General features: G+C 53.2%; 1 protein-coding gene across 1 annotated transcript; it reads left to right on the top strand.

Moving 5' to 3' along the window:
* The first annotated feature begins 6,184 nt into the window (after positions 1-6,184).
* Positions 6,185-22,498, top strand: TUBA8 (tubulin alpha 8). The gene is made up of 5 exons (XM_060026015.2): positions 6,185-6,302; positions 15,302-15,524; positions 16,945-17,093; positions 18,652-19,332; positions 22,187-22,498. The coding sequence occupies exons 1-5, from the start codon at positions 6,300-6,302 to the stop codon at positions 22,478-22,480; spliced, it is 1,350 nt and encodes a 449-aa protein (XP_059881998.1). The 5' UTR covers positions 6,185-6,299; the 3' UTR covers positions 22,481-22,498.
* Positions 22,499-24,431: the final 1,933 nt, after the last annotated feature.

Below are 24,431 nucleotides of genomic sequence, written 5' to 3'. Positions count from 1 at the left end.
CTCGAATTTTAGAGATGGATCTGTGAGCCGGTACTGCTGGGGTCAAAACTCTGACACCAAATTGACCAGAGTGAAAAATAGCTGGGGTCCAAGCCTGGCTCTGCTGCCACATGGGATGACCAGACTTTACTTTCAGATCTGTGAACAGGCCACGTTACTCATTATGTTTGTAAGACATGAAATGTGTTCATTCAAACAACCTTACTAAAAACCCCGTAGAAACATCTCCATCTTCTCTTCGATACATATGCCTATTGTTTGTCATAAACATATATCTAGTACTTTCAGTTCTGCGGTTTTCATTTAATATGATCATCTATTCAGTTTTCAGCATTGCTGCTTCTTTATGTATTTGTTTCCTGGGGTTGCTGAGACAAAATTAGCACAAACTGAGGGGCTTCAAACAACAGAAACGTACTCTCTCACAGCTCTGGAGGCTGGAAGCCCACAGTCATGGCGTCTCTCTCCGGAGGCCCTGGGGAGGGTCCTTCCTGCCTCTTCCAGCTCCCAGAGCTCCAGGTGTCCCTGGGCTTGTGGCCGCATCCCTCCTGTCTCTGCCTCTGTCCTCATGTGGCCGCCTTCTCAGTTTCTATGTTTTCTGCTTTTCTGTCTCTTTTAATGTCGCCGAATTTAGGAAACACCGTAATCCAGGTGATCTCATCTCGAGGTCTTAATTACACGTGCAAATGAGGCGACAGTGGAGGTTCCAAGTGGACGAATCTTTGGGGTCTCAGTTTTCCATTTTAGCAGCCATGTAACCCTTCCTACTGATGTGCTGGCCATTCTAGATCTTGCTGACATTTTGCTAATGTGAGCAACAGCTCTGCACAGACTGTGTGTACGAGGGCCATGTAACTGTTATTTTCCTTGTGGGTTATTTTCTTGGGATAGTCTTCTGAAGCAGATTTATGGCAACGGTGAGAGTGGTTTTCCAGCTCTTTTAACATGCTGCCAGGGTGTGGCCCAGAAAGGCTGGATGTCTGTGATACCCACAGCATTATGTGAAATATCTGGAAAACAGAGAAGCCAGCAATCGTTTCAGTGTCTGATAGGAGGCAGATATCCAACAAGTGAAGAATCAGCTGCATGCAGAGCACCAAGGCCTCAGAGAAGACCTGACCTGACCGCCTTACCTCTTCTGTGGTGCCGCTTTACCCCGCGCAGCTCGTTCGGTGCTTTCTGAGGGGCTGGCGGCTGAAGAAGGCGGTCACCGGATTGGTAACAGAGCCTTGGGTGAGGGCGGGGGCTTCCCCTGGCCTGTGAGCCACTTGCCCCTGTTTGTGAAGGAGACGAGTTTTCTTAGTTCACCAAGCTCAGGGTTCTCTGCACTTTGCCTCCCATCCCAGCTGCCTTGTATTTCTGCCGAGTTTTCTGTGCCTGACAGGTGATGGCCTAATGGGCTGCCCCCTGGGAGGTGAGCTTAGCAGGGATCAAAGGCAATGCCATGAAGTGTCCCACTTCTGACATCAGCCAGTTGGCGGGAGGGGAGCAAGGGGAGAATCCGGGCCGTTAGGAAAATGCTTCCATCCCCAGCTTAAAACAAGGCCACCCAGACCCTCCATGGTTGGTTTTGGAAGGGGACGCGCCTTGGAGAAGGGTTGGCTGGACCGTGTGTCTCCACATCTGCGCCTCTAGATTTCAGTGCCGCAGCCGTCCGCCCTCAGAGGGGAACCGCTGCACCCGCGACCCTGTGGCCATCGATGCCCCCTGCCCATCCAGCGCCCTGCAGTGCCTGAGACACAAGCGGGGAGTCCGGTATTCAGATGCGAGTGGTCTTACGGCAGGCGGTCACCGGAGTTAAATCCATGTGGCAAGTGCCTAAATCTAGATAGTCTGGTTATGAAACAGAGTCCCCCAGCAGCGTGGGACCTGGGAAGTACCGGGTCTTCTTTCTCCAGGCACCCATCGCCCTCTGCGGTCAGCTCCACCTTTAACACCCACCCCTGGAGCAGCTAGACATTTGACCTCCAAGTCTAGCCGAGCATGACAGGCCTCTAGCTGAGGCTCAGTCTGGAGGTGATGACTAAGCATGGAGTCTGACCCCCTGAGTGCAAACCCCAGCTCTGTCTCTTACCAGCATGTGATCAGTAATGACAGCTAACACTGCTAAGTTTCTGATTCTTCACCTGTAAAATGGGGGTGATAAGAGTGTTAAGTTCAGGGCCTTGTTGCGAGGAGTAAAAGAGATAAGCACCCAGCACAGCATCTTACACACACAGTGCTGAGTCAGGGAATCTGTAAGGAACACACACGTTGTGAAGGCCGGCCCCAGGGGCTTCCCTGGTGGCGCAGCGGCTAAGACTCTGCGCTTCCAATGCAGGGGGCTGGCTTCGAGCCCTGGTCGGGGAACTAGATCTCACACGCGTGCCACAACTAAGAGTGCACATGCTACAACTAAGGGGCCAGTGAGCCACAATGAAGGAGCCTGCCTGCTGCAACTAAGACCTGGCACAACCAAATAAATAGCTAAAATAAATATTAAAACAAAACCAAACCAAAAGACTGACTTTCCTCCTGGGGGATTGATAGGAATGATCTTACCTCCTACTCAGATGCGTGTGGCTCAGCACTTTAGGCATCACTATAATTATCGTATTGGAGAATACGACCCCATAGCACTAAATCCACACAAGAAGAAATAACATGGTCTCTGGAGTCTGGTGGATGTGGAGTGATCGCTTTACAAGGCCTAAATCACACTGGGAGGTTGCTTTCTCATGAATAGCCCAGACTTTTTTTTTTTTAATCATTGCAAAAGCTAATTTATTTCACTCTTTTTATAAGAACAGAACAAACTCTTGATCCCAGTTGGGCCCAAATCACCTATTTTCGAGGCTGATTTTTTTTTTAAATTTAATTAATTAATTAATTTTTTGGCTGTGTTGGGTCTTCGTTGCTGTGCACAGGCTTTCTCTAGTTGCAGCGAGCAGGGGCTACTCTTTGTTGCAGTGCGTGGGCTCCTCATTGCAGTGGCTTTTCTTGTTGCAGAGCACGGGCTCTAGGCACGTGGTCTTCAGTAGTTGTGGCATGTGGGCTCAGTAGTTGTGGCGCATGGGCTTAGTTGCTCCACGGCATGTGGGATCTTCCTAGACCAGGGCTTGAACCTGTGTTCCCTGCATTGGCAGGCAGATTCTTAACCACTGTTCCACCAGGGAAGTCCTCAAGGCTGATTTTTTAAAATCTCTACAGGGAGCAGGGAACTTTAAAGCTATTAGAGCAATGGTGCTCTCCTCTGTGAATAGCCTGAATTTGACTTCAGTTTTTCCACCTGCAAAAAAGGGGGACTGTGTTAGGGTTCTCCAGAGAGAGAGCACCCATGGGATATATGGAGACACACACACATGCACACGCACGCACACACACACACACACACACACACACACACACACGGAGAGAGAGAGAAAAAATAAGGAATTGGCTCACATGATCATGGAGCCCAAGATCTGGAGTCTGTAAGCTGAACCCAAAGTAGCTGCTGGTGTGAGTTCCAGTCCAAGGGCAGGAGAAGACCAGTATCTCAGCTCAAGGGTCAGGTAGGCAGCTGGTCCCTTTACTCAGCCCTTTTGTTTAATTCAGGTCTTCAACTGATTGGATGAGGCCCACCCACACTGGGGAGGACAATCTGCTTTCCTCAGTCTACTGATTCAAATGTTCATCTCATTCAGAAACACCTTCACAGACACACCCAGAATGATGTGTGGCCGAGTGTCTGGGTGTCCTGTGGTCCAGTGAAGCTGACACATAAAGTAGCCATCACAGGGACTGAAGACATGTGTCCTTCCTCCTTTCCAAACTTCTACTCAGAAAGAAAGGATGGAGGTGGGCTCCAGGTTGCCACAGATCAAATAATTGTGAGACAGAGGTCTTAAAAACCAAGAAGAAGTAGATGTTTTTTACTCTTAAAGACGGTCAGGCCACTATCTGAGTCTTTTTTTCACTATCTGAGTCTGAATGGGCTGCCATAACAAAATACCACACACCAGGTGGCTTAAACAACAGAAACTTATCATCTCACCATTCTGGAGACAGGTAGCCCCAGATCAAGGTCCAGCAGGGTCAGTTTCTGGTGAGGCCTCTCATCCTGGCTTGCAGACGGCCACCTTCTTGCTGTGTCCTCACCTGGCCTCCCTCTGTGCATACACTCCTGGTGTGTATTCCTCTCCTTATAAGGACACCAGTCCTATTGGGTCAGAGCCCCACTCTTACGACTGCATTTAACCGTAATTACCTCCCTAAAGGCCCTATCTCCAAGTACAGTCACACTGAGGGTTAAGGCTTCATATATAAACTGGAGGGGGCGGAGTACCCATCTTTTTACCTCCCTGGAACCAAAAGATGTCATATTCAGCATTTATGGTGTAGACATGGCTCCTTCCAACCCTTAACCCCATAAAGAGGAAAGATGATGAGGTTCAATGAATTATAATGAAGGCTCTGAATGCCATCATAATTACCACTGTTGTCATTATCATTTTTATCCCAAGACATTAAGAACCTGTTCATAACATATTTGGTGGTTTACAAAGAGAACTCGAAAAATCAATTTACTCAGCAATGTTTATTGAGCATCTTTGATGCCCTTGACTAGCTACTTTTGAGGGGGAGGGAACCAAGATGAATAACAACCCCTGCCTTCAAGGTGTACCACTTTTGTAGCAATACTTAAACACATGCACACGTACACATACCAAGAATCCAAAGTGGAAAGTGATAAATGTAATGGAAGTGATAAAGTGACAAATGTACACTCTGGGAGTTTGGAAGGGAGATAAATGCATAGTTGATAATAGTCATCATCCTTTATTGAGCATTTACCATGTGCTTGGCAGTTAGCTTAGTCACGGTTCTCAAGTTTTAGGATCTTACATTATAAGGTAGACAAAATTTAACTCATAGTTTACTAAGCACTGTATGTATCGATGGGTAAAGCATTGTGTCTGAGACTCTCTCAAATGCGAAGATGATTAAGACACGTGTCCCGTCCTCTAGAAACTCATAGTATAAATAGGAAACTATAGGAGTGGGTGCTCAGCAGAACAAATTGCTATAAAATAAAAAAGTGTTCTCACTCTCTACTGGCCGGAGATAGGCACCTGTCGGGAAGGGAAGGGAAAGTGAATCTGTGTTTGTGCTTGGACACTTGGCGAGTCTCCACGTCCGGCCAGAGCAGCTCTACGTGGTAATCCTTGCGGAAAAGCCACGGATTTGCCTGGAGTGACATGGGGTTGGAGGTTGGGGCCTGAGGAGAGCGGGAGAGGAGACAGAAGTGCCTTAACTCTCTTTAGCACTGAATGGACTCTGGTGGGGAAGTTTGCACTGAGACCAAGGATCAATGACGGTCCTGCCCACCACTAAACTGGGGAGGGGAGGGGAGAGTGAGGGAAATTCAGTAAGGTGGACAAAATCTGAAGTGTGAAGAGAGGGCCAGACCCGTTGTCCCCACCCCCTGCAACCAGGGGAAGCGGGGCAAGCCCCTGGCCCTTCAACATCACTTGTGGTCACCAAGAGAAAGGCTTATTACTGAGCAAAGAGGCAGCCAGAATCCTGGTATCGTTGTGCAAGTTCTGGGCTTAAAAGTAGGAAGAGGGAGTGATGAGAAATGGATCAAGAAAGAAACTTGAAAATAATGGTGGAGGGAGGAGTAGAAGCGGGAACAGAGGACGCACTGAGCACCTGCTATATTCTCACTAATTCTTATCTCAGTTAATCCCCCAGTAGGCAGGCCGGCCTCGATGGAGGCACAGCGGGCTTCAGAGCAGAGGCTCCACCCCTCACTCAGCACAGGCTGACGAGCGGCAGCAGGGCTGAGCTCGGAGACTGTCCCTCCCACCCGGTACCCTGCCCCACCACTCCTGCACTCCCCCGGGTTGGGGGTGACTTCGCGAGCTGAGCCCCAAGCAGGTGCCTTTCCTGCCTGGGCCGGGCCTTCCTGGCGCAGCTAGTGTTTGGCCGCAGGAAGAGGATGAAAGTTTGGGGACCGTGAACGTTTATTCTAAGCACTTTACATTTCTTCCTAAGCGGCTGGAATTACAAAGGCTGATCCTACAGACCATAGCGTGGGAGCCTGGAGCCCAGCCGCGCAACGCGCGCGTGCGGCGCCCGGGCAGAGACCCGAGCCGCGGGTGGGCGGGGAGGAGCGATTGTGACCTGCCCGGTCCCTCCCTCGCCAGCACTGTGATGCTGCAGGGCAGCTGCTGGCCCCCTCCCGCCTGGTGTCACAACAGCGGAGGCGGCTGTATCTGGAGCAGTTGGAGTGGGCAGGCCCAGCCGGGAGCTAGCGGGCTACGGGAGCGGCCGCGATGGTGAGCCTGCCGGGCCGGGGCGCGGTGCGCTGGGGGTTGGGGGTACGCGGCGCCCAGCGCAGGGCCGCATCCACGCGGGGGCTTGCAGCCATCGCTTTGGATCTAAGGAGTTCGAAGTCTCTTGGGGGTGTCAGTTCAGGGTCGAGGGATTCGTACCCTCGGGCGGAGGACAAGCCGGTGCCAGTGCCCCTTCTCGTAGAGAGAAAGTAGGGACGGGGGCGAGTTGCCCCTTAAAGGGACCCAAGGGAGATGTGCACACTCAGGTGAGGGGAAGGGGGACATGGGGGCCCTCGCAGAAGAGGTGAGGCTCTGAGGCATCACCTTGAGGCAACTCAGGAATCCGAGTGGGGGAGGGGCAGGCAGTCCAGGGATTCCCAGAGGCTGGGGGCGTGGGCGGTCAGGTCCCTACACCCAGCCAAATGTGACAGAGCCCCGAACGTGTCAGGGGACTTAGGGCGTCACAGCCCCACGCCTGGGGGCTTCGTTCTCCTTTCCCAACCCCGGCCATCTGGCTTGGGCTTCCCAGGCCCCCGGCACCCGCTCCAACTCCCCAGTTTTTCCAGTGGTCCAAGCCAGAGGACTCTGGCCCACAGGGCTCTCCTTCCGGAAGGCGGGGGGTGGGGTGGGGCTTCAGACCTGTGGTTTCCTACCCTGGCCTCTGGTCTGCCCGTCTCCTTCGCGGACTTACTTGCTGGAGAGGACCTCCCCCACCTCCTCCCTTCACCCCCTGCCCCCTGGGCTGGGTAAATTTGCCTCCAATACATTTGCCCGGACGCCTGGAAAACCAGAAATCTCCTCGTCCAGAGCCCGGCTGTCTGGGCCACTGGGAGTGGGGTGGAAAGGTTGGGTGGGGAAGGGGGCAGAGTGAGCAGTCTCACAGGCCAAGGTCAGGCTTTCCGCACTCTTGCCCGGGTGTCAGTGACCAGCAGGACAGGTGAGGACTGCCCTCCTCCCGGCCTCTGCTCGTTCTGGAGAGTGCCCAGGGCCCCTGGCTCTGGCCCCAGCTCTGCTGAGTCTAGTCCAGGTCTGTCCCGCACCCTCCCTCCCCAGAGCAGCCTCCTCGTGGCCAGAGGAATCCACTCCTGCCTGAGGCCCCTGGTGCCGGGTCATGGAAGGAGCTGAGCTGGGAGTTCAGAGTTTTGGCTCCTGTCTCTGCAGCTAGCTGTGTGACTTCAAGAAAGTCACTTAACCTCTCTGAAGTGGTTTTTCTCATCTACAAAATGAAGAGGGCTTATGGTTCAAATTTTCAAGGCTCCACCTAGTTTTACTATTTTAACCTTTTTATTACAGAGAATTCCAAACATATACAAAAGAAGAGTGTTATAATGAACCCCTGTATATGCCTTATCCAATTTCAACAGTTATCTACTTATGATGAGTCTTGCTTCATTTACTCCCCTTCCCCTCTCTCCCTGTTATTTTGAAGCAAATCCTAGGCAGCATACTCAAGATTTGATATTTAATATTTATAATATCTAGCACGTAGCTAGTGCTTTATAATTTTCAAAGTGCTGTCTCTTGCACGTTTTACTTCTGACCTGAGAACCGTAGTGAGTCTTAGAGGGGATCCCATGATTCTAATCCAGCTCTCTGAGCAAACTTCAACGTGCATTCAATAGGCCAGTTTCTGAAAATACCTAATAAACCAAAAAATGTGAAGTAAAACCTTATTTTAAATGTGCTAAAGAATTTGAACGATGTTTAACTGAAAACCTATGGCTGAATATTTTGGAAAGAGAATATCTTTATTTTGAAACACTGAATTTTGTATAGCAGGTTCTATTTGGAATATTGATGTACATGGGCAGCACTGTCTTGATGGGGAAACTTTTTTTTTTTTTTTTGCGGTACGCGGGCCTCTCACCGTTGCGGCGTCTCCCGTTGCAGAACACAGGCTCCCGACGCGCAGGCCCAGCAGCCATGGCCCACAGGCTCAGCCGCTCCGTGGCATGCGGGATCCTCCCAGACCGGGACACGAACCCATGTCCCCTGCATCGGCAGGCGGACTCCCAACCACTGCGCCACCAGGGAAGCCTGGGAAAACATTTTTATTGACCATTTCACACTCACAGAATCTAAATTTATTTATTTATTTATTTATATTTATTTTTGGCTGCATTAGGTCTTCGTTGCTGTGCACAGGCTTTCTCTAGTTGTGGCGAGCAGGGGCTACTCTTCGTTGTGGTACACGGGCTTCTAATTGCAGTGGCTTCTCTTGTTGTGGAGCACGGGCTCTAGGCGTTCAGGCTTCAGTAATTGCAGCACGTGGGCTCAGTAGTTGTGGCATGCAGGCCCTAGAGTGGGTGGGCGTCAGTAGTTGCGGCACGTGGGCTCAGTAGTTGCGGCACATGGGCTCAGTAGTTGTGGCACACGGGCTTGGTTGCTCTGTGGCATGTGGGATCTTCCTGCACCAGGACTGAAACCCGTGTCCCCTGCATTGGCAGGCGGATTCTTAACCACTGCACCACCAAGGAAGTCCCCAGAACCTCTTTTTCAAAACCCCTTGACTCATTCCTGAAAGGCTAGGCTGACACATCTGCACACCTGGACCCAGAGTCCCACCCGTGCCGAAAGGACTCTCCTTCCTCCAGTGGCTGGGCTTCCCTCCTGAGGGTTGGGGAAGGCTGCCCGTGTTGAGGATGGATGCAGCATTTCTGTAGTTTCTAGGTGAGGATTTTAGAACTAACCCTGTAACTGAACATTCCCATCTGCTCCCAGGGTCCCTCTGGTAAGCAGGTCTCCTGGGAACTGAGACTGTGACAACTTTTTTGGTGTCGGTGATTCCAGGCCTCAGAGAACGTGTCTGTGGTTCACGGGGGGAGTTGAGAACACAGCCTCCTCACTGCACTCCTCCTGGGGGGGCGGGCCCATGAGTTCAGGTGGGAACTGGCATCAGATGGCAACAAAGAGCCTGTCTTCCTGCAGAAATGGGCAGCTAGAAGGCAGAGTGTCCTGGGGGTGAGGTGGATGCTGCTTCCGAGTCCACGGGCCTCTGCAGACGACCTGAGCGGGTGGCGTGGCTGAGCCCCACAGGGCCCGGGCTTAGCTTCTGACTCCGAGCACCCCAGGGGCTGCAGTCACTAAGTGCGGGTCCCCAGAGGTCCCTGGGCATGTGCTCTGGGTGGCAGCAGAGGCCCCACCCCCAGGCACTGTGTCCACAGGGAGCGTCTGGGCTACAGTTGGGCCCACGCAGAGCCTGGGAGTGAGGCTGCAGCTCAGTGACCTCAGTGACCTTGAGAGGAAGAGAGAAAGTTACAGTAATTTTTGAGGAGGAAAGAGCTAGTGAGTACACGGCTAGTGATGGGGTGGGTGGGAGGATGTGGCTCTTGGGGGCAGAGTAGACCCACTGCTCCCTCCCTTTGGCCACGAAGGGACTGACAGGACTGTCTGTGGCCTTTGTGGCTGACGTCCCCCGTCGGCATCGTCCTGTTAGAATTTCTCCCAGATGAAGAGACCAGGAGGAGAGTGGGTACCGTGTGCGGCGGATTAACACTCGCTCGCTTTCTCCGGCACCTGACCCCAGTGTCGGCTGAAGCTCAAGGGCCTTTGGCCTCAAAGGATCTAGAGAGTCTAGGAGTCTACGACCAGCCCTGGCCACTCCTGAGGGCCGTCTCTGCCACCCCTGTTGCTGCCCTGCTGCAGCGCCTGCAGCCTGATGTTAACTTAGGTCGACTCTGTTCCTGCTGTTTCTGGCTTGCTATCTATTCTTTGAGTCCAAATATGCTCTAATTGAAGAATTTTGAGCAGAGGTAGTGCAGTCTTTCGTGAACCACGTTGTTCTTACTTTAATTATCCCTCTGGAACACTGGTTCTACTTTTTACCTGTCATCTCCGACCTAGATCCTGAAGTGTAGGTGATTTATTATCCTAGCCTGACAGCTAGAAGTAATTGGGTCTAAAAATATGCTTCCTGAAGGCAACTGTGTGGCCCTTGACCCACAGGTGGTCGGGGTATGTGGCCTGGTCTCAGGTTTTCACTGGCCTACACTGTCAGGTCCCTTCCAAGATAATATGCCAATTACACTGTTTTGTGATAGTTCGAAACTATTTTTAAAGCTACAAAGCCTCCTTCTGCAGAGGATTGCAGTGAGCTTATCAGAGTCCTCTGAGAGCAAATGAAAAGGAAACGATTACTATTTAAACAGAAATAATATAAGGTTGACCTAAGGAAAGATTCCTTGCAGTGGAGTTATAAGAGGACTGCCAGGTTCTGGAGTGTCTTTCTTCTGCTGTCCTGCAGAACTGGGCGCCCTCCCCGGGGAGGATGCTCGTGGGCAGCTCTGATGCTGCTTCTGCCCAGCCTTCACAAGCCTACACTTCGGACAAACAAAGCAGTTTGTGGGAGCTGCCCTAAATTCTCCCGCCTCTCGTTCACACTGCTCCAGAGTCCAGCTGAAACACCTGCTGGCACACCTACATTCTCCAAGATGTCTGCAAATATTCCTGCTGGGGGAAACCAAGCTGCAAGCTGTCTTTTCTCCTTTGAGCTCCTGTTGCCTCTCAGGCCCTGGCCACTCCCCTTGTTAGATGGACTCCAAGCCTCAGCAGGGTTTTCTTTCCAATCACCCCTGCTGCAGTCAAGCCCTGTACTCGATGCTGGGTATCTGGCCAGGAAATGGGGGCTCCTTGCTCTCCACCGGGTAAGTCAGAAAAGCAAAGAGCGGCTAGGAGCCGTGCAGTAGAGCAGTGATGGGGAGGCGGGGGCTGAGGGAGGGCGCGTGGGGCCCTGGCTGGTGCGGGACCTTCCAGACCTTCTGCAGGAGGGGACGACTAATGAGCGACTTGAAGGGCGAGTGGGAGTTGGCCCAGCCAACTCCTGATGCCGTCTTGCAGACAACGACAGTAGCTCTGTGCTGTGGGAACCAACAGAGCAGGTCACTTTGGTAGCCACCCAGCACTAGGTCTGGGGAGGGGTGTCATGCTTTCCTCGAGGAAGTGCGCTCCTGTGTTAGGTCTCTCCAGCTCCCTCACCTTCACCCCCTGGACTGCTGGGCCGGAGGCTCCAGCACCACTGGTGGGACCCCCTTCATCTCACAGGGGCCCAGGAGCAGAAAGCTGGCCTGAGCCCTACAAGCCCAGGGTCAAAATAGAACTGAGGGAGGAGCAGTGTGAGAGAGAAAGCAGGAACTCTGCCCAGCCAGAGAGGGAATCTGAAACATGAGTTTGGAGCAAACGCATGATGTAAAGGCCCTCTGCTGAGTCAGCTCACCCCCGGGCCCCGGCCTCGGCACTCACCACCCGGAGAAACAGTCCTGGTCTTGCAGGGAGGGTGGCCCACTTTCAGAGGCTCCCACCGCGGGCCCTTCCGTTTCTCTCTGCGATGGAGTTTTTTTGGTTTCGAGGTTTGCCGTCCAAGCTTGCCTTGCTCTCTGCTATCAGGCTTGTGCTGCCGTAGGTGTGGCCCACTAGAGCCCAGGGGGTTAAGAGTGCAAACGAGGCAGGGGGGTGGGTGGTGTCAAGGAGAGGACTCGGGCGGAGGTCAGAAGACCTGGATTTGGGGCCAGGCTCTTGCCCTGTGAAATTTCCAATCTGCCCCTTCACCTTTCTGAGCCTCAGCTTTTTCACCTGTAAAATAATGGGGTGGGAATCATATTCGGTGATCCGTGAGGCCAGCCCAACTCTAGAATCCTGAAGGCTCTGAGCTCACATAACGTCCCTGGTCATGGCAGATGGGTGACCTGTCTTGGGCATGAGGGCCGGCCCCCAGGCCGTCCGCACTGGGGGTGCTTTGCGTGTTCCTGTATAGAGCCTCCAGGCAGGAAGGGGGTGGGTGGCAACGAGGCACAGTGGCCAGAGGAGCCGTGGGGTCCTTGTCCTCTCAGAGCAGGTGCAAATGGTGCACAGACCTTAGCACCATTAGTTAAATGAGGGGCTCACCTAACTGTTCATTTCACTGGTGATTTCTCATGTGACTTTTTGTAATTAATTAATTTATTTAGGCCGTGCTGCGTGGCTTGTGGGATCTTAGTTCCCCGACCAGGGATTGAACCCTGGCCCCGACAGTGAGAGCACCCAGGTCCTAACCACTGGACCGCCAGGGAAGTTCCCCCCTCCATACCTTTAAAGTTCTCTTTTGCCCTGACAAACTGGGCTCTTGGTCATTGCTAGTTGAATCAATGACAGAGTGAAAAGGGACAGGAAGAGCCTGGCCCTTCGCAGTGGGTCGTTAGGGTGAGGGGAGCCGTCACTTGGCTCATACTGTTTCCTTTCTTTAATTTTTGTCATTTTAGTATGAAAACCGTCAAACCTTCAGAGAAGTACGGTAGTGTATCGCCACCCATATATCCATCATCTAGATTTAATAATTACTATTTCTCTGCCATGTTTACTTTACCTGATGTGTTTGTGTTCGGTAGTTGTGGCACACGGGCTTAGTTGCTCTGCGGCATGTGGGATCTTCCTGGACCAGGGCTCGAACCTGTGTTCCCTGCCTTGGCAGGTGGATTCTTAACCACTGCGCCACCAGGCAAGTCCCCCCCACACCATATTTTGATTTGTTCAAACCAGAATTCAGTTAACATTCACATACTCCATGTGGATGTTATGTGTCTTAAGTTCCTCTTGATGTGGGTCAGTCCCTCCTTCACCTTTGTTTTTCATGAGTTAAAAAGATTGGGTCAATTTCCCTGTAAAATGTCTCACCTTCTGGATTCATGTCGTTTTCTCGCCATGTCCCTTATCCCTTGGACCCCTGTGTTTTCTATAAAGTGGGAACTACATATAAAGGGTGTAATACGTTAAGGCTGAGTACTTTTTATTTTTTTTGCGGTACGCGGGCCTCTCACTGTTGTGGCTTCTCCCGTTGCGGAGCACAGGCTCCGGACTTGCAGGCTCAGCGGCCATGCCTCATGGGCCCAGCTGCTCCGCGGCATGTGGGATCTTCCCGGACCGGGGCACGAACCCGTGTCCCCTGCATCGGCAGGTGGACTCTCAACCACTGCGCCACCAGGGAAGCCCCTGAGTCTATCGTATACGTCCCGTTACTCTTGTGAATTAGTGTAACAGGGAAAACTGCTCCTCCTAAGGAGTGTGTGTGTGTGTGTGTGTGTGTGTGTGTGTGTGTGAGACTGATTTCATCTGTGGAGACTGGCATATTGACTAGCATGAGGTTAAAGGGGGGTGAAAACCTCCGTATCACTGTGTTGGTGGTTTTCAGGACCCTGAGATCCTTTACTCTTCCTTCTCTGACCTTTGATCTTCCTGAAATACCCCTGTTTCCTTCCAGAAAGGCCCAGGGGATGCTGGAGGATGGTTGGGAGGTGGGGTCACAGGACAACATGTGGGACCTGCTCCTTTCAGGTCTCTCCGGGTCCCCTCAGTTCACACACCCCCGAGGAAACCACAGCTGCATGTGAAGGTGTGGTCTGGTCGGTAGCTGCTGGTTATGGGGGGTTCCTGGGGGAAGGACCCTGCTGCCTTAGGCCTGAATTGAGTCCAAAGATAAAGTCGTTTCATTGTGAGAGGAACGTAGCCTGAGGTCTCCGGCTTTCCACCTGTGCCTCTTCCAGGTGGAGAGTGAAGCTCCAGTAATGAAAATGCATAATGATAAGAGCAATCACAACAAAAGTGATCGAGGTAACTTATGCTTTTCAGATGAAGGGGGTTTACGTAACTCAGCCCAGGTCACACAGCGCAGCATGTAACTTGAGAGGCAAGATTTGTGCCCTGGGGTGTGGGTGGCTGTGAGCAAAGCCCTTTCCTGGCCACCAGCCTCACAGAAGCACAGAGGCCAGGGCACAGAGACAGGTGTGGAGCAGTGCCACGTTGTATAAGTGTTAGGGCACCGGCTCCTGACACCGCTGGCTTCCCTGCACCCACACCCAGGGAGCCCCAGGGTCCCAGGAGTCCCATACCCCATGCCCAGCCACGGTCTCTGGAGGCTCTGCTCCTGGCTTGGGTTCCCCGGAGCTGGAAAATGCCAGGTCGGGTCACAGTTAAGAATAGAAGGCCACAGAGCAGGCACGTGCTTCCCTGCCCAGCTCCATCTGGAGCACACGGTCTCCTTGCAGGGCCCCTGCTTCCCCGGTGGGTGTTGGGGGTGACGAGTACACCGTCCCAGCAAAACCATAACACACACTCACACACTCACATCCACACACACACACTTACACATATATACACACATACACACCACACGAATGTACACAACACAAACACACACGCACACCCCTCCCCATCCTAAGCTGTTAGTACCAGGACCAATCAGGTAACTGCAGCTTCACACCAGAGTAACATGGAGAAAAGGACACTCTAAAGGTCAGCTTTACTTAGCACTTGGCCTGACGTGGGCGAAGGAGCAGGTTATGGTGGCCACAGAGGAACTTTCCAGTCCCTCAGAGTTCAGGAGGCGCCTACTTTGTCCCCTCCCAGCCCTCCCTTGCTGATGTACTGATCCTTTCTCATTCCTACAGTTGTAGCCAGAACACTAATGACACCCATGATACAGACTCCAAAGTACATTCCACCGTGTGCTTCCCTGTTCTGTGATGCGGAGACGGGGAGCGCGCGTGTGTGTGTGTGTGTGTGTGTGTGGCGGTGGCTGGGAGGCTCAGGCTGCAGCAGGAACGGGAGACCTGCGCCGGGCACGGCAGTGGATTTGGGAGTGGTTTCTGCTGTCCTCACTGGTTCTTCCTTTGACCGGCTCCATCCGTGCAGGAGTCTCGTGGTTTGGAATTAGCCCAGTTTCCTCCACGCAGCTGCCCTCTTTTTCCTTTTCTTGACACAAAGGATTAACCCTGGAAAGCAATCTTTACAGCAAACCACAAAGCTGCGGTGCTTCTTTGAGGAACCGAGTCTTGATCCGGAGGCTGTGGTGCCCAGACCCCACGTGGCTGGGGCATGGCATGGCGGGGGGCATGGCATGGCGGGAAGCATGGGTGTCCTGCCCGTCGAGTTCCAGGGATGGACAGGTCCTCAGAGGTGGGGGCCTGGGGGCCTGGGGGCCTGGGGCAGAGGCATGGCCGGGCTGGGGCTCTGACTGGGCTGCTCTCTCCCCGCAGCGGGAATGCATATCCGTCCACGTGGGCCAAGCAGGGGTCCAGATCGGCAATGCCTGCTGGGAGCTCTTCTGCCTGGAGCACGGCATCCAGGCCGATGGCACTTTTGGCAGGCAGGCCAGCAAGGTCCAGGACGACGACTCCTTCACCACCTTCTTCAGCGAGACCGGCAACGGGAAGCACGTGCCCCGGGCCGTCATGGTCGATCTGGAGCCCACCGTGGTGGGTGAGTGTGGGCCAGGGTCCCCGCACAGGGACAGCACCGGACTGCAGAGGTCGTGGTGTCTGGGGAAGCAGATCTGCACGTGGAAGGGGTGGCTCATCCGGAGCCCACCACGTGACTCTTGGCTCCTAGAGTTCTCCGCAGTCTCGGGATCTCAAGTGGGGATCACAGATCTCTGCTCCCCATTAAACCTCCAACCTAGTGCTCTCCACCGAAATCTGCTGAGACAGAGCGACATTGCCGACATTGTTTATTAAACACTAAGGGTCAAAATACAAATAATTTCAGAAATTATAAGGTGCCCTCCAACAGTCAGTTTCCCAAAGTGTATGTTTCCGCTCCTACGGTAATTGCAGTCTGTCCCGGCGGCCTGGGATAACCTTGCAGCGTCTCGCACACGAGACGAAATAGCAGCAGGCGCTTCCTCTTACAGCCAGAGGCTGCCGTAGGTTAGAATGAACCTCTTCTGGATCTTAGGGAGCAGGAATTCTGACTTGTGTTGGGGCAGGATTCTTGCTCTCCCAGCTCCCCCAGCCCCAGTACCCCCTGGATCAGTCCTCGCTCTTCATCAGGATTTTCTCATCTTCAAAGTCTGCTCACCAGCGAAGGTGGACAAGTCCCCCAGGGATGTCTGGGCACTGCCTGCGGTGCCTGAACACTGTTTCTAGGGCCACAGACCCCAGGCCCTCTATCCCATGGACGCTTGTACAAATACAGAAAGGGCAGATGAGCTTCCCAGGCCACTGCATAGATGGGTGCTTTCCCTGGGGGAGCAGAGGGACCCTGTAGAAGAGAGGGGCTGTAGGTGGGGCCTGAGGCACCTTGGCCTGCCGTGTGTCCACCTTGCGTGGACCTTGGAGGTGAGCAGAGCCCCCGGCCCCGCGGCCTCTCTTGGGCTCCAGCTCTTCTGGAGCCTGGAACATAGCTTTGCTTCAAAGTTGTTCTGAAATATCTCTAATGCCTGACATGTGTTGTTGCCACCAGAGATGGAGGTTAGGGCTGGGACAATTCCGGGGGAGCCTAGGAGCCAGGCATATTCTGAATCTTTCTCTGTGTCCCTGGAACATTTGGATGCAAGTGAAATCGGGTTAAATTCTGGGGTAAATTTTGCAGCATGAATGAAAAACAGGAGGGAAGCCTTGTGGGTCCAGGGGGAAGAGGCAGTCAACTTTGGTGTTTGGCCAGCTTTGTAAACCCAAGGCTTTTTAAGGTCCAGCCAGTAGAGCAGCTGGCTTCTCATTGCTGCTTGAGTCCCGGGCTTCTGGCTCTGTTAGTGCCTGTGTTACCCTGGAATTCTCTTAGCCTCGCAGGTATATTATAGGGTTGTCTGGTTCCACCTCAATGGAGTTCAGTAGGTAGGGGTGCCATGTGTATTCTCGTCTGGGAACCAGGTAGTAACACTGACGGTCCCCTCTCTTGGTAGATGAGGTTCGGGCAGGAACCTACCGCCAGCTCTTCCATCCAGAGCAGCTGATCACAGGAAAAGAGGATGCAGCTAACAACTACGCGCGCGGCCACTACACGGTGGGAAAGGAGAGCATCGACCTGGTGCTGGACCGCATTCGCAAACTGGTATGTGTTTACAAGGGCAGGGAGCTGCTGAGCTGGACGTACTAGGATTCACCTCTCTGAACAGGCTGGGTGGAGGCACGTGACCCCTGGCTACAGGATAAACGCCTAAGGTCTGGGAATTTCTGGGAATTTCTGCTTATGTCCGTAAGAGGCATTCACAGGGCTCACGCCCCTTCCTCTGGCTGGATGTTGTGGGCTGCCCTCCAGGTGATGCCCCGGTGGTGTCTGGGGAAATTCCAGGTGTGAGAAAGGCGAAGCTCTTTGCTTCCTGGCAGCACAGTTTAACAGAGCATTTAACTTGGAAGAGAAGAGGAAGATTGTTGATCTATTTCAGCACTTACAAACAGCATTACCAATGTCAAATACGTTCCGTTTAATCCCCTAAATAATGATACAAAGGAGGTCTTGTCCTTGAACTTTACAGATGGGGAGATTGAGGGCCAGGATGGTTCAATAACTTGGTCTGGGTCCCGCAGCTAGAAAGTGGCCAAGTCAGGATCTGAACCAGGTTGGTTTGACTAGAAAGCTCAGGGTGGGTCCCTTGTCTACTTGATCCCCCTTTCCTAATCTGTACAACGGAAAAGGTTGGGCTTGATCAGGGGTCCTTGGGAGCTAAGGATGCCGAATTTTCTGTTTAGAGGAGGGCTAGTAGGGTTCATCAGTCTCAGAGCCATCTGTGATCCCTAAAGCTCAGAACCACAGGACTGAACACAGTCATAGATCCCGGCCAATGGGGAAGTTCTGTGACCTGTGAATTCTCTTAGTTCCGGTGAGAGCTAACTGTCAGGTCCTTGCTTAATTATCACAACAACCTCATGAGATGAATTTTTTTTTTTTTTTTTTTTGCGGTATGCGGGCCTCCCACCGCTGCGGCCTCTCCCGTTGTGGAGCACAGGCTACGGACGCGCAGGCCCAGCGGCCATGGCTCACGGGCCCAGCCGCTCCGCGGCATGTGGGATCTTCCCGGACCGGGGCACGAACCCACGTCCCCTGCATCGGCAGGCGGACTCTCAACAAATGCGCCACCAGGGAAGCCCGAGATGAATATTTTTTATTGTTCTCACTTTAACCAAGAAGAAACATGAGTCTGGAGGATTCAGTTCAGTAACTTGCTCGAATTTTTACAACTCGGAAGTGGCAAAGTTGATGTGAAATCTCAGGTTCTCCGACCCATTTATCTTCCGGAGCCACCTTCCAAGGTTGGGCTGGGATGCGTAGGTCTGCAGTTCCCGCAAGATCAAATGACTAGGGCTGGGGAAGTGGGCAAGGAGCTGGGGCCCTCATGGGGCAAAGTCATTAACCGCCGTGGTTCTGGAAGCTCATTCCTGGTCCAACCAGGCCACTGGGCTGGAAGCTTCATGGACCCGGAGGTGTGTGCAGGTTTGCTGCCCGTATTTTAGCGGTTCCTCCCAAGACCGCCGAGGCTCCTTTGTGTTTCCTTGCTCCTTCAAGGCTGTTTTGATTTCACCCACTTGACAATGTTGAGGGATAGAGTGGGGCAGACAGAGAGGCCCGTGAGGGAGTCCTCAGAGCCTTGTCTCGTGTCCTCCGCTCCCAGACAGATGCCTGCTCAGGCCTGCAGGGCTTCCTCATCTTCCACAGCTTCGGGGGCGGCACCGGCTCCGGCTTCACTTCTCTGCTGATGGAACGCCTCTCCCTGGATTACGGCAAGAAGTCTAAGCTGGAGTTCGCCATCTACCCGGCCCCCCAGGTGTCCACGGCCGTGGTGGAGCCCTACAACTCCATCCTGACCACGCACACAACCCTGGAGCACTCGGACTGCGCCTTCATGGTCGACAACGAGGCCATCTACGACATCTGCCGCCGCAACCTAGACATCGAGCGCCCGACGTACACCAACCTCAACCGCCTCATCAGCCAGATCGTGTCCTCCATCACGGCCTCCCTGCGCTTCGACGGTGCCCTCAACGTGGACCTCACCGAGTTCCAGACCAACCTGGTGCCCTACCCCCGCATCCACTTCCCCCTGGTCACCTATGCGCCCATCATCTCGGCCGAGAAGGCCTACCACGAGCAGCTGTCCGTGGCCGAGATCACCAGCTCCTGCTTTGAGCCCAACAGCCAGATGGTGAAGTGTGACCCCCGTCACGGCAAGTACATGGCCTGCTGCATGCTCTACCGGGGGGACGTGGTGCCCAAGGATGTGAACGTCGCCATTGCTGCCATCAAGACCAAGAGGACCATCCAGTTTGTCGACTGGTGTCCCACAGGCTTCAAGGTGAGAGCTGGTGGCTTGGTGGAGACAGACAGCTAGAGAAGCAGAGGGAGACACCAAGGATGGGGAGAAAGAGGTGGACACTCAGGGTCTTGGACTGATGCACATTCCGTGGGAGCTCTGGGATGAGATGGGAAGAGGGGCTTAAGCCAAATGTAACACTAATTTCATTCATTAATTCGTTCATTCACCTATTTTAGGTCAGGAGAGATTTTGAGAGGATTATTGGAAGAGGGGGAGGGCACTAGTACAGTAGGGAGAAGGGCTCCACCTCTCCTGCCCTAAGATCTGCAGACATCTCAAAGGTCAGGCAGAAAGGACTTTTCTCTTACAGGGAGGAGTGAACGGGGCTAGAACGAACTTGTGTGCAAGTGGGATGAAGAGGATGACTGGGTGGAAGTAGCTCTGATCTGACGGTAGATCAGAGAATGCAGTAACCAGATTATTCAAGTTGCTGGAGAGGTGTAATTCCCTCCTCTAACACCTCAAAAGATGTGTTCTTCTCTCCCCAGTTTATTTTGAAAAATTATTCGCCCTGTAAGTTTTCATCGATTTCGAGAAAGGATAAGAAGTTTCATGGTTATCATATGGTTGTGATTCACATTATGAAGCCCTGACATTTCCACTAAGCAGGAGTGAGCTGGGAGCCTGTTGTAGGTCTGCGGTCTGGGGAACACCAGACTCTGAGGGTTGGTGTGGGTACACAATAGCCAGGGAAGACCCCCAGCTCCCAGGACCAGAAGATGTCGAGCACTGGAAGCCGCCCCCTGAGTCGCCCTGGCCGGGCAGGCAGCTGTCCCTGCACTCGTGCCTGCTTGACTGCTTTGTCCTGTGTCCCACGGTCTCATCCGAGTCCACCATCAAAGCGGCTGCCACCATTCATGTTAATTAGACCCCTGGCAGGCCTTTAATAATTTAGAGGTTTGCTGAACACCAGAGGTGGTTGTGACAGTTGCTCGAGACAGAGATGAGCACGTCTCAGTTTTCCCTGCTGGGACTTAATGGAAACAAGACACCTCATGCTGGCTTCTCAGCTGAGAGGCTGATGGCAGAGAGCATCTCCCACCCTGCTCTGCTCCAGCCACGTACAGAATCCTTTCCCCTGGACTGTGCCTATTTTTATGTGGCAGTTCTGGTCACTCTTGCGAAAACATTCAGGATCTTCCCCCAAGTTGTTGGGTTTTTCTTCTTTCAAATGGAAACAAACAACAAAACAAGCTAGTAGTAAAATGAATAGGCAAAAAAAAAAAAAAAAAAAAAAAAAAAAGAATGAGATATGAGGGTGGTGGAGAAATTAACAAAAAGGACATGCCCCGTATTCTCGCCCCTTTATTTTAAGCTGAAGCTCCAGGGTTATGACCAGAAAGATAAGGCAGTGCTGGAACCTTTAGCTGCTTCTCAGAAAGGCACATGCCGTGGGGGTGGATGGTGTTGAACTTCACCCTGTAGCATCCTCCCCAGGGTCAAGGGCTGCTACTGCTGAAAAGAGAGCAGAGTTGGCTGGTCTAGTGAAATGTCATGTGGCATTGCCTTCTCCCTTCTCACTTTGGTCCTTCGCCCCTGTCTCAGCATCACCTCCACCCCCAAGATGCCACTTTTGTTTAAGAGGAATGATAGATCATTGTGAATTCATTTAGTGGGTTACCCACCTTGGCTGTACAGCCTGCTGCCACTCCCACCTCCACCTCTCAGAGGACATGCATTTTAAAGCTGTGAATTTAAGAGACTGGCAGTTCAGACCTGGTGGCCTGGTGGAGAGGCATTTTGGGGCCAGCTCCATGGTTCTCAGTGTCCCATGAGTATTATCACAGTCGTCACCTGAGGCCCCTTCCAGGCTCCTAGAGTTCCTGGGGTCGGCTCCAGTTTGGGGTATGTGTGGGGAGAAGGGAGACTTCCGGGATATTAGCCCCCTCATCAGGGTGGGCTGGATCAACTTGGAGGACCCTCCGTGCTGCCAGAACTTGGGGGATTGGCTCATCCAGCAAGTTTTAATTGACTTTCTTTGATTTCCATGCTTTTCTTCCAAGAAACCCCACTCCCCAGAGACAGAGGGCCTGGTAAATGCTGACACCATCCGCAGAACCTTTTGCATCTCTTTATTTATTGCTTGAGGATATCTTTTTAAAAATTGATTAATTAATTAAGTTTTGGCTGCGTTGGGTCCTCCTTGTTGTGCATGAGCTTCCTCTAGTTGTGGCGAGCGGGGGCTACTGTTCGTTGCAGTGCGCCGGCTTCTCATTGCGGTGGCTTCTCTTGTTGCGGAGCACGGGCTCTAGGCGCGTGGGCTTCCGTAGTTGTGGCTCGTGGGCTCTAGAGGGCAGGCTCAGTAGTCGTGGCACACGGGCTTAGCTGCTTCGTGGCATGTGGGATCTTCTTGGACCAGGGCTCGAACCCGTGTCCCCTGCATTGGCAGGTGGATTCTTAACCACTGCGCCACCAGAGAAATCCTCTCCCTGATCTTTTAAACCGCCCTTCACCCTTGGCAGAGAAACTGCCCTAAACCCGTTGACGGCATAACTAAGAGGAACCCGAGATACCATTGGAAGGAGTGAACTTGTAATAACCCCTGTCTGCTGGCACTGTACACGCGCCCTGCTTGACCCCCTTTTCCCTATCCTCGTTTGCCTGCTTGAGTCTCCCACTAGGGTTTCCACCAGCCCTTCCCCTCCCCTTGAGTCTCCTGGCCCAGTGCCGCTTGCTTTTGCTTTCTCTCCCACACGCACCTCTCTACCCACCCGCGGTCCCACCTCCTGATCCCCTCTTCACATCCAGGCCTGCTGCCCCACCCACCACGTGACCAAGGTGCCCCAGCTTGTGTTATCCGCTGATTGCTGCATCTTCACCCTCTCTTCCCCAGGTGGGCATCAACTACCAGCCCCCCACGGTCGTCCCCGGGGGAGACCTGGCCAAGGTGCAGCGGGCCGTCTGCATGCTGAGCAACACCACGGCCATCGCCGAGGCCTGGGCCCGCCTGGACCACAAGTTCGACCTCATGTACGCCAAGCGTGCCTTCGTGCACTGGTACGTCGGAGAGGGGATGGAAGAAGGAGAATTTTCCGAGGCCCGGGAGGACCTGGCTGCCCTGGAGAAGGATTATGAGGAAGTGGGGACTGATTCTTTTGAAGAAGAAAACGAAGGGGAGGAATTTTAAATACAAACGTTCCTCGTGGCTGTGTCTCTTTATTCCTGCTGCCCCTCCAAGCACGTTTAACTTTTCCTAGAGCAGCAGACCCCGGCCTGGGTCCCGACACCAGTACCTGTGGGTGACGGGGCCAGCACGGACGCTGAGCTCTGCCAGACCCTCCCGTGGGGGAGCGCAGCTCCGTGTCAGCAAAGGAAACGAGAGTCACTGTCTCTGGGTTAGGGTGCAGGCCAGTCACACCTGTGCAGAGACCTAAGCGGGATTTAAAATTCTCTGTTAGGCTGGGCTCACCCCAAACACAGCCTGCTGGCTGGGGAGCAGAAAGGTGAGATCTGGGCACGGGGGAGATTCTGGAAAGGGAGTGTTCTCAGAGTTAGAGTTAGAAGCAAGAGCCCATTTCCTGCCCTTGTGAATACACAGATAAACGAGTGGGATCATTCCAGACAGTGTTCAGTGCTGTGAAGCGAAAAAGCAGTGATGGGAGAAGTGGGTGGTGAGGTCAGAAGAGGCCTCGTGGAGACCCGGGTGCAGCTCGGAGCCACCGCGGAGGTTCTGGAGTCAGAGCACGCCGGGTGGGTGTGTGAAGAGCAGGGAGGAGGTGAAGGTACCCGGAGGATGGAGGTGAGGGGTGCGGCCAAGAGCCAGGCGGAGTGCAGGGCACACTTAGGCTATCCTGCACAGGACGTGAGGAGCTTAGGTTTTCTCTGGGTGAAACACAGCATTTCTGTGTGGAATTCGGAAGGTTTTAAGCAAACACCTACTAAGCTTTATATACACAGACACCTTATCTCTAACCCCAACCATCTCAAAATGGATGGTCTTCTCATTTTATGGCTGAAGAAGCTGAGGTGTAGGGCGTTTATGTGTTGAGACACAAAAGGGCGGGGGCCAAGAGGCTGTTCTCTCGGCTACCCCGCCCTCTTTCCACCGTTGGTGTTTGTGTCCGGTTCCAACTGCTGCCTCATAAAATGAAAGGTGGGGAGAAGCAAAGTCCATTTATTGCAAAGGAGAGGACAAATTAATGCATCTCTTCCCTGAAGTTGGCAGCTCCGGTAGGATTTTTGGAAAAATCAAAAGGCTACTCTGATTAAACTAGTGATAAGACACCCAGGGTCGGGCCGTAGCAGGTCCCTCGTCAGCTGTGGACTTTCCCTGCATGTTTCTACTCTGTATTCCTTGGAGGCCCCGGGAAAAATAGAATAAAATGTTCCAAGGAAAGGAAGACCAGGCAGGAAGTGACGCTAACCACTCGCCGAGGACTGTTTTCGGAGAGACCACACTTTCTTGCTCTTCTGTGAAGGAGATGGTGGCGCTGAGGAGGAGTCCAGATCTCTGCCCATCAGGACCCCCTTGCCCGAGGTCACGCCTCACCAAGTCCCGCAGGGGCTGCAGGGACAGACCCAGCTGTGCGGAGAACTGGGGTCAGGAGCTGTGGCCCATCTCAGGAAGGGGCATTTCCCCTCTGACCGACGTGAGAGACCTACCCACGGGTTTCAGATAAGCCTCGAAGGACTTCCCGAGTGTGTAACTAGGACCTAATTAGGGAGAGAGTAACAGACCCCTGAGACCAGGGTTTAGGGGAAATCACCTACAGTGTCTTCCTTCCCTCTAGATCTATGTGAATTAGGTTAAAATAAATACGAATGGCAAAGTCACAGAGGTGATGTCTGGGAGGTATGGGGAAGGGGGAGTTTGAGGGGTGATATTTTAGGGCCTTGGATGTATTTCCCCCCAGTTTCTTTCTTTTTTTCTTTTGCGGTACGCGGGCCTCTCACTGCTGTGGCCTCTGCCGCCGCGGAGCACAGGCTCTGGAAGCGCAGGCTCAGCGGCCATGGCTCACGGGCCCAGCCGCTCCGCGGCATGTGGGATCATCCCGGACCCGGGCACGAACCCGTGTCCCCTGCATCGGCAGGCGGACTCTCAACCACTGCGCCACCAGGGAAGCCCTCCCCCCAGTTTC

Source organism: Delphinus delphis, chromosome 11, assembly GCF_949987515.2.
Source record: "Delphinus delphis chromosome 11, mDelDel1.2, whole genome shotgun sequence".
NCBI classification, from domain to species: Eukaryota; Metazoa; Chordata; class Mammalia; order Artiodactyla; family Delphinidae; genus Delphinus; species Delphinus delphis.
The sequence above is the reverse complement of the archived record's forward strand: the minus strand, read 5'-3'. Positions and strand labels throughout refer to the sequence as shown.

Coding starts and splice junctions, on each gene's coding strand:
- TUBA8 (XM_060026015.2), top strand. Junction 15,525..16,944: donor TCTGGAGCCCACCGTGGTGG/GTGAGTGTGGGC, acceptor CTCTCTTGGTAG/ATGAGGTTCGGGCAGGAACC. Junction 17,094..18,651: donor TGGACCGCATTCGCAAACTG/GTATGTGTTTAC, acceptor CTCCGCTCCCAG/ACAGATGCCTGCTCAGGCCT.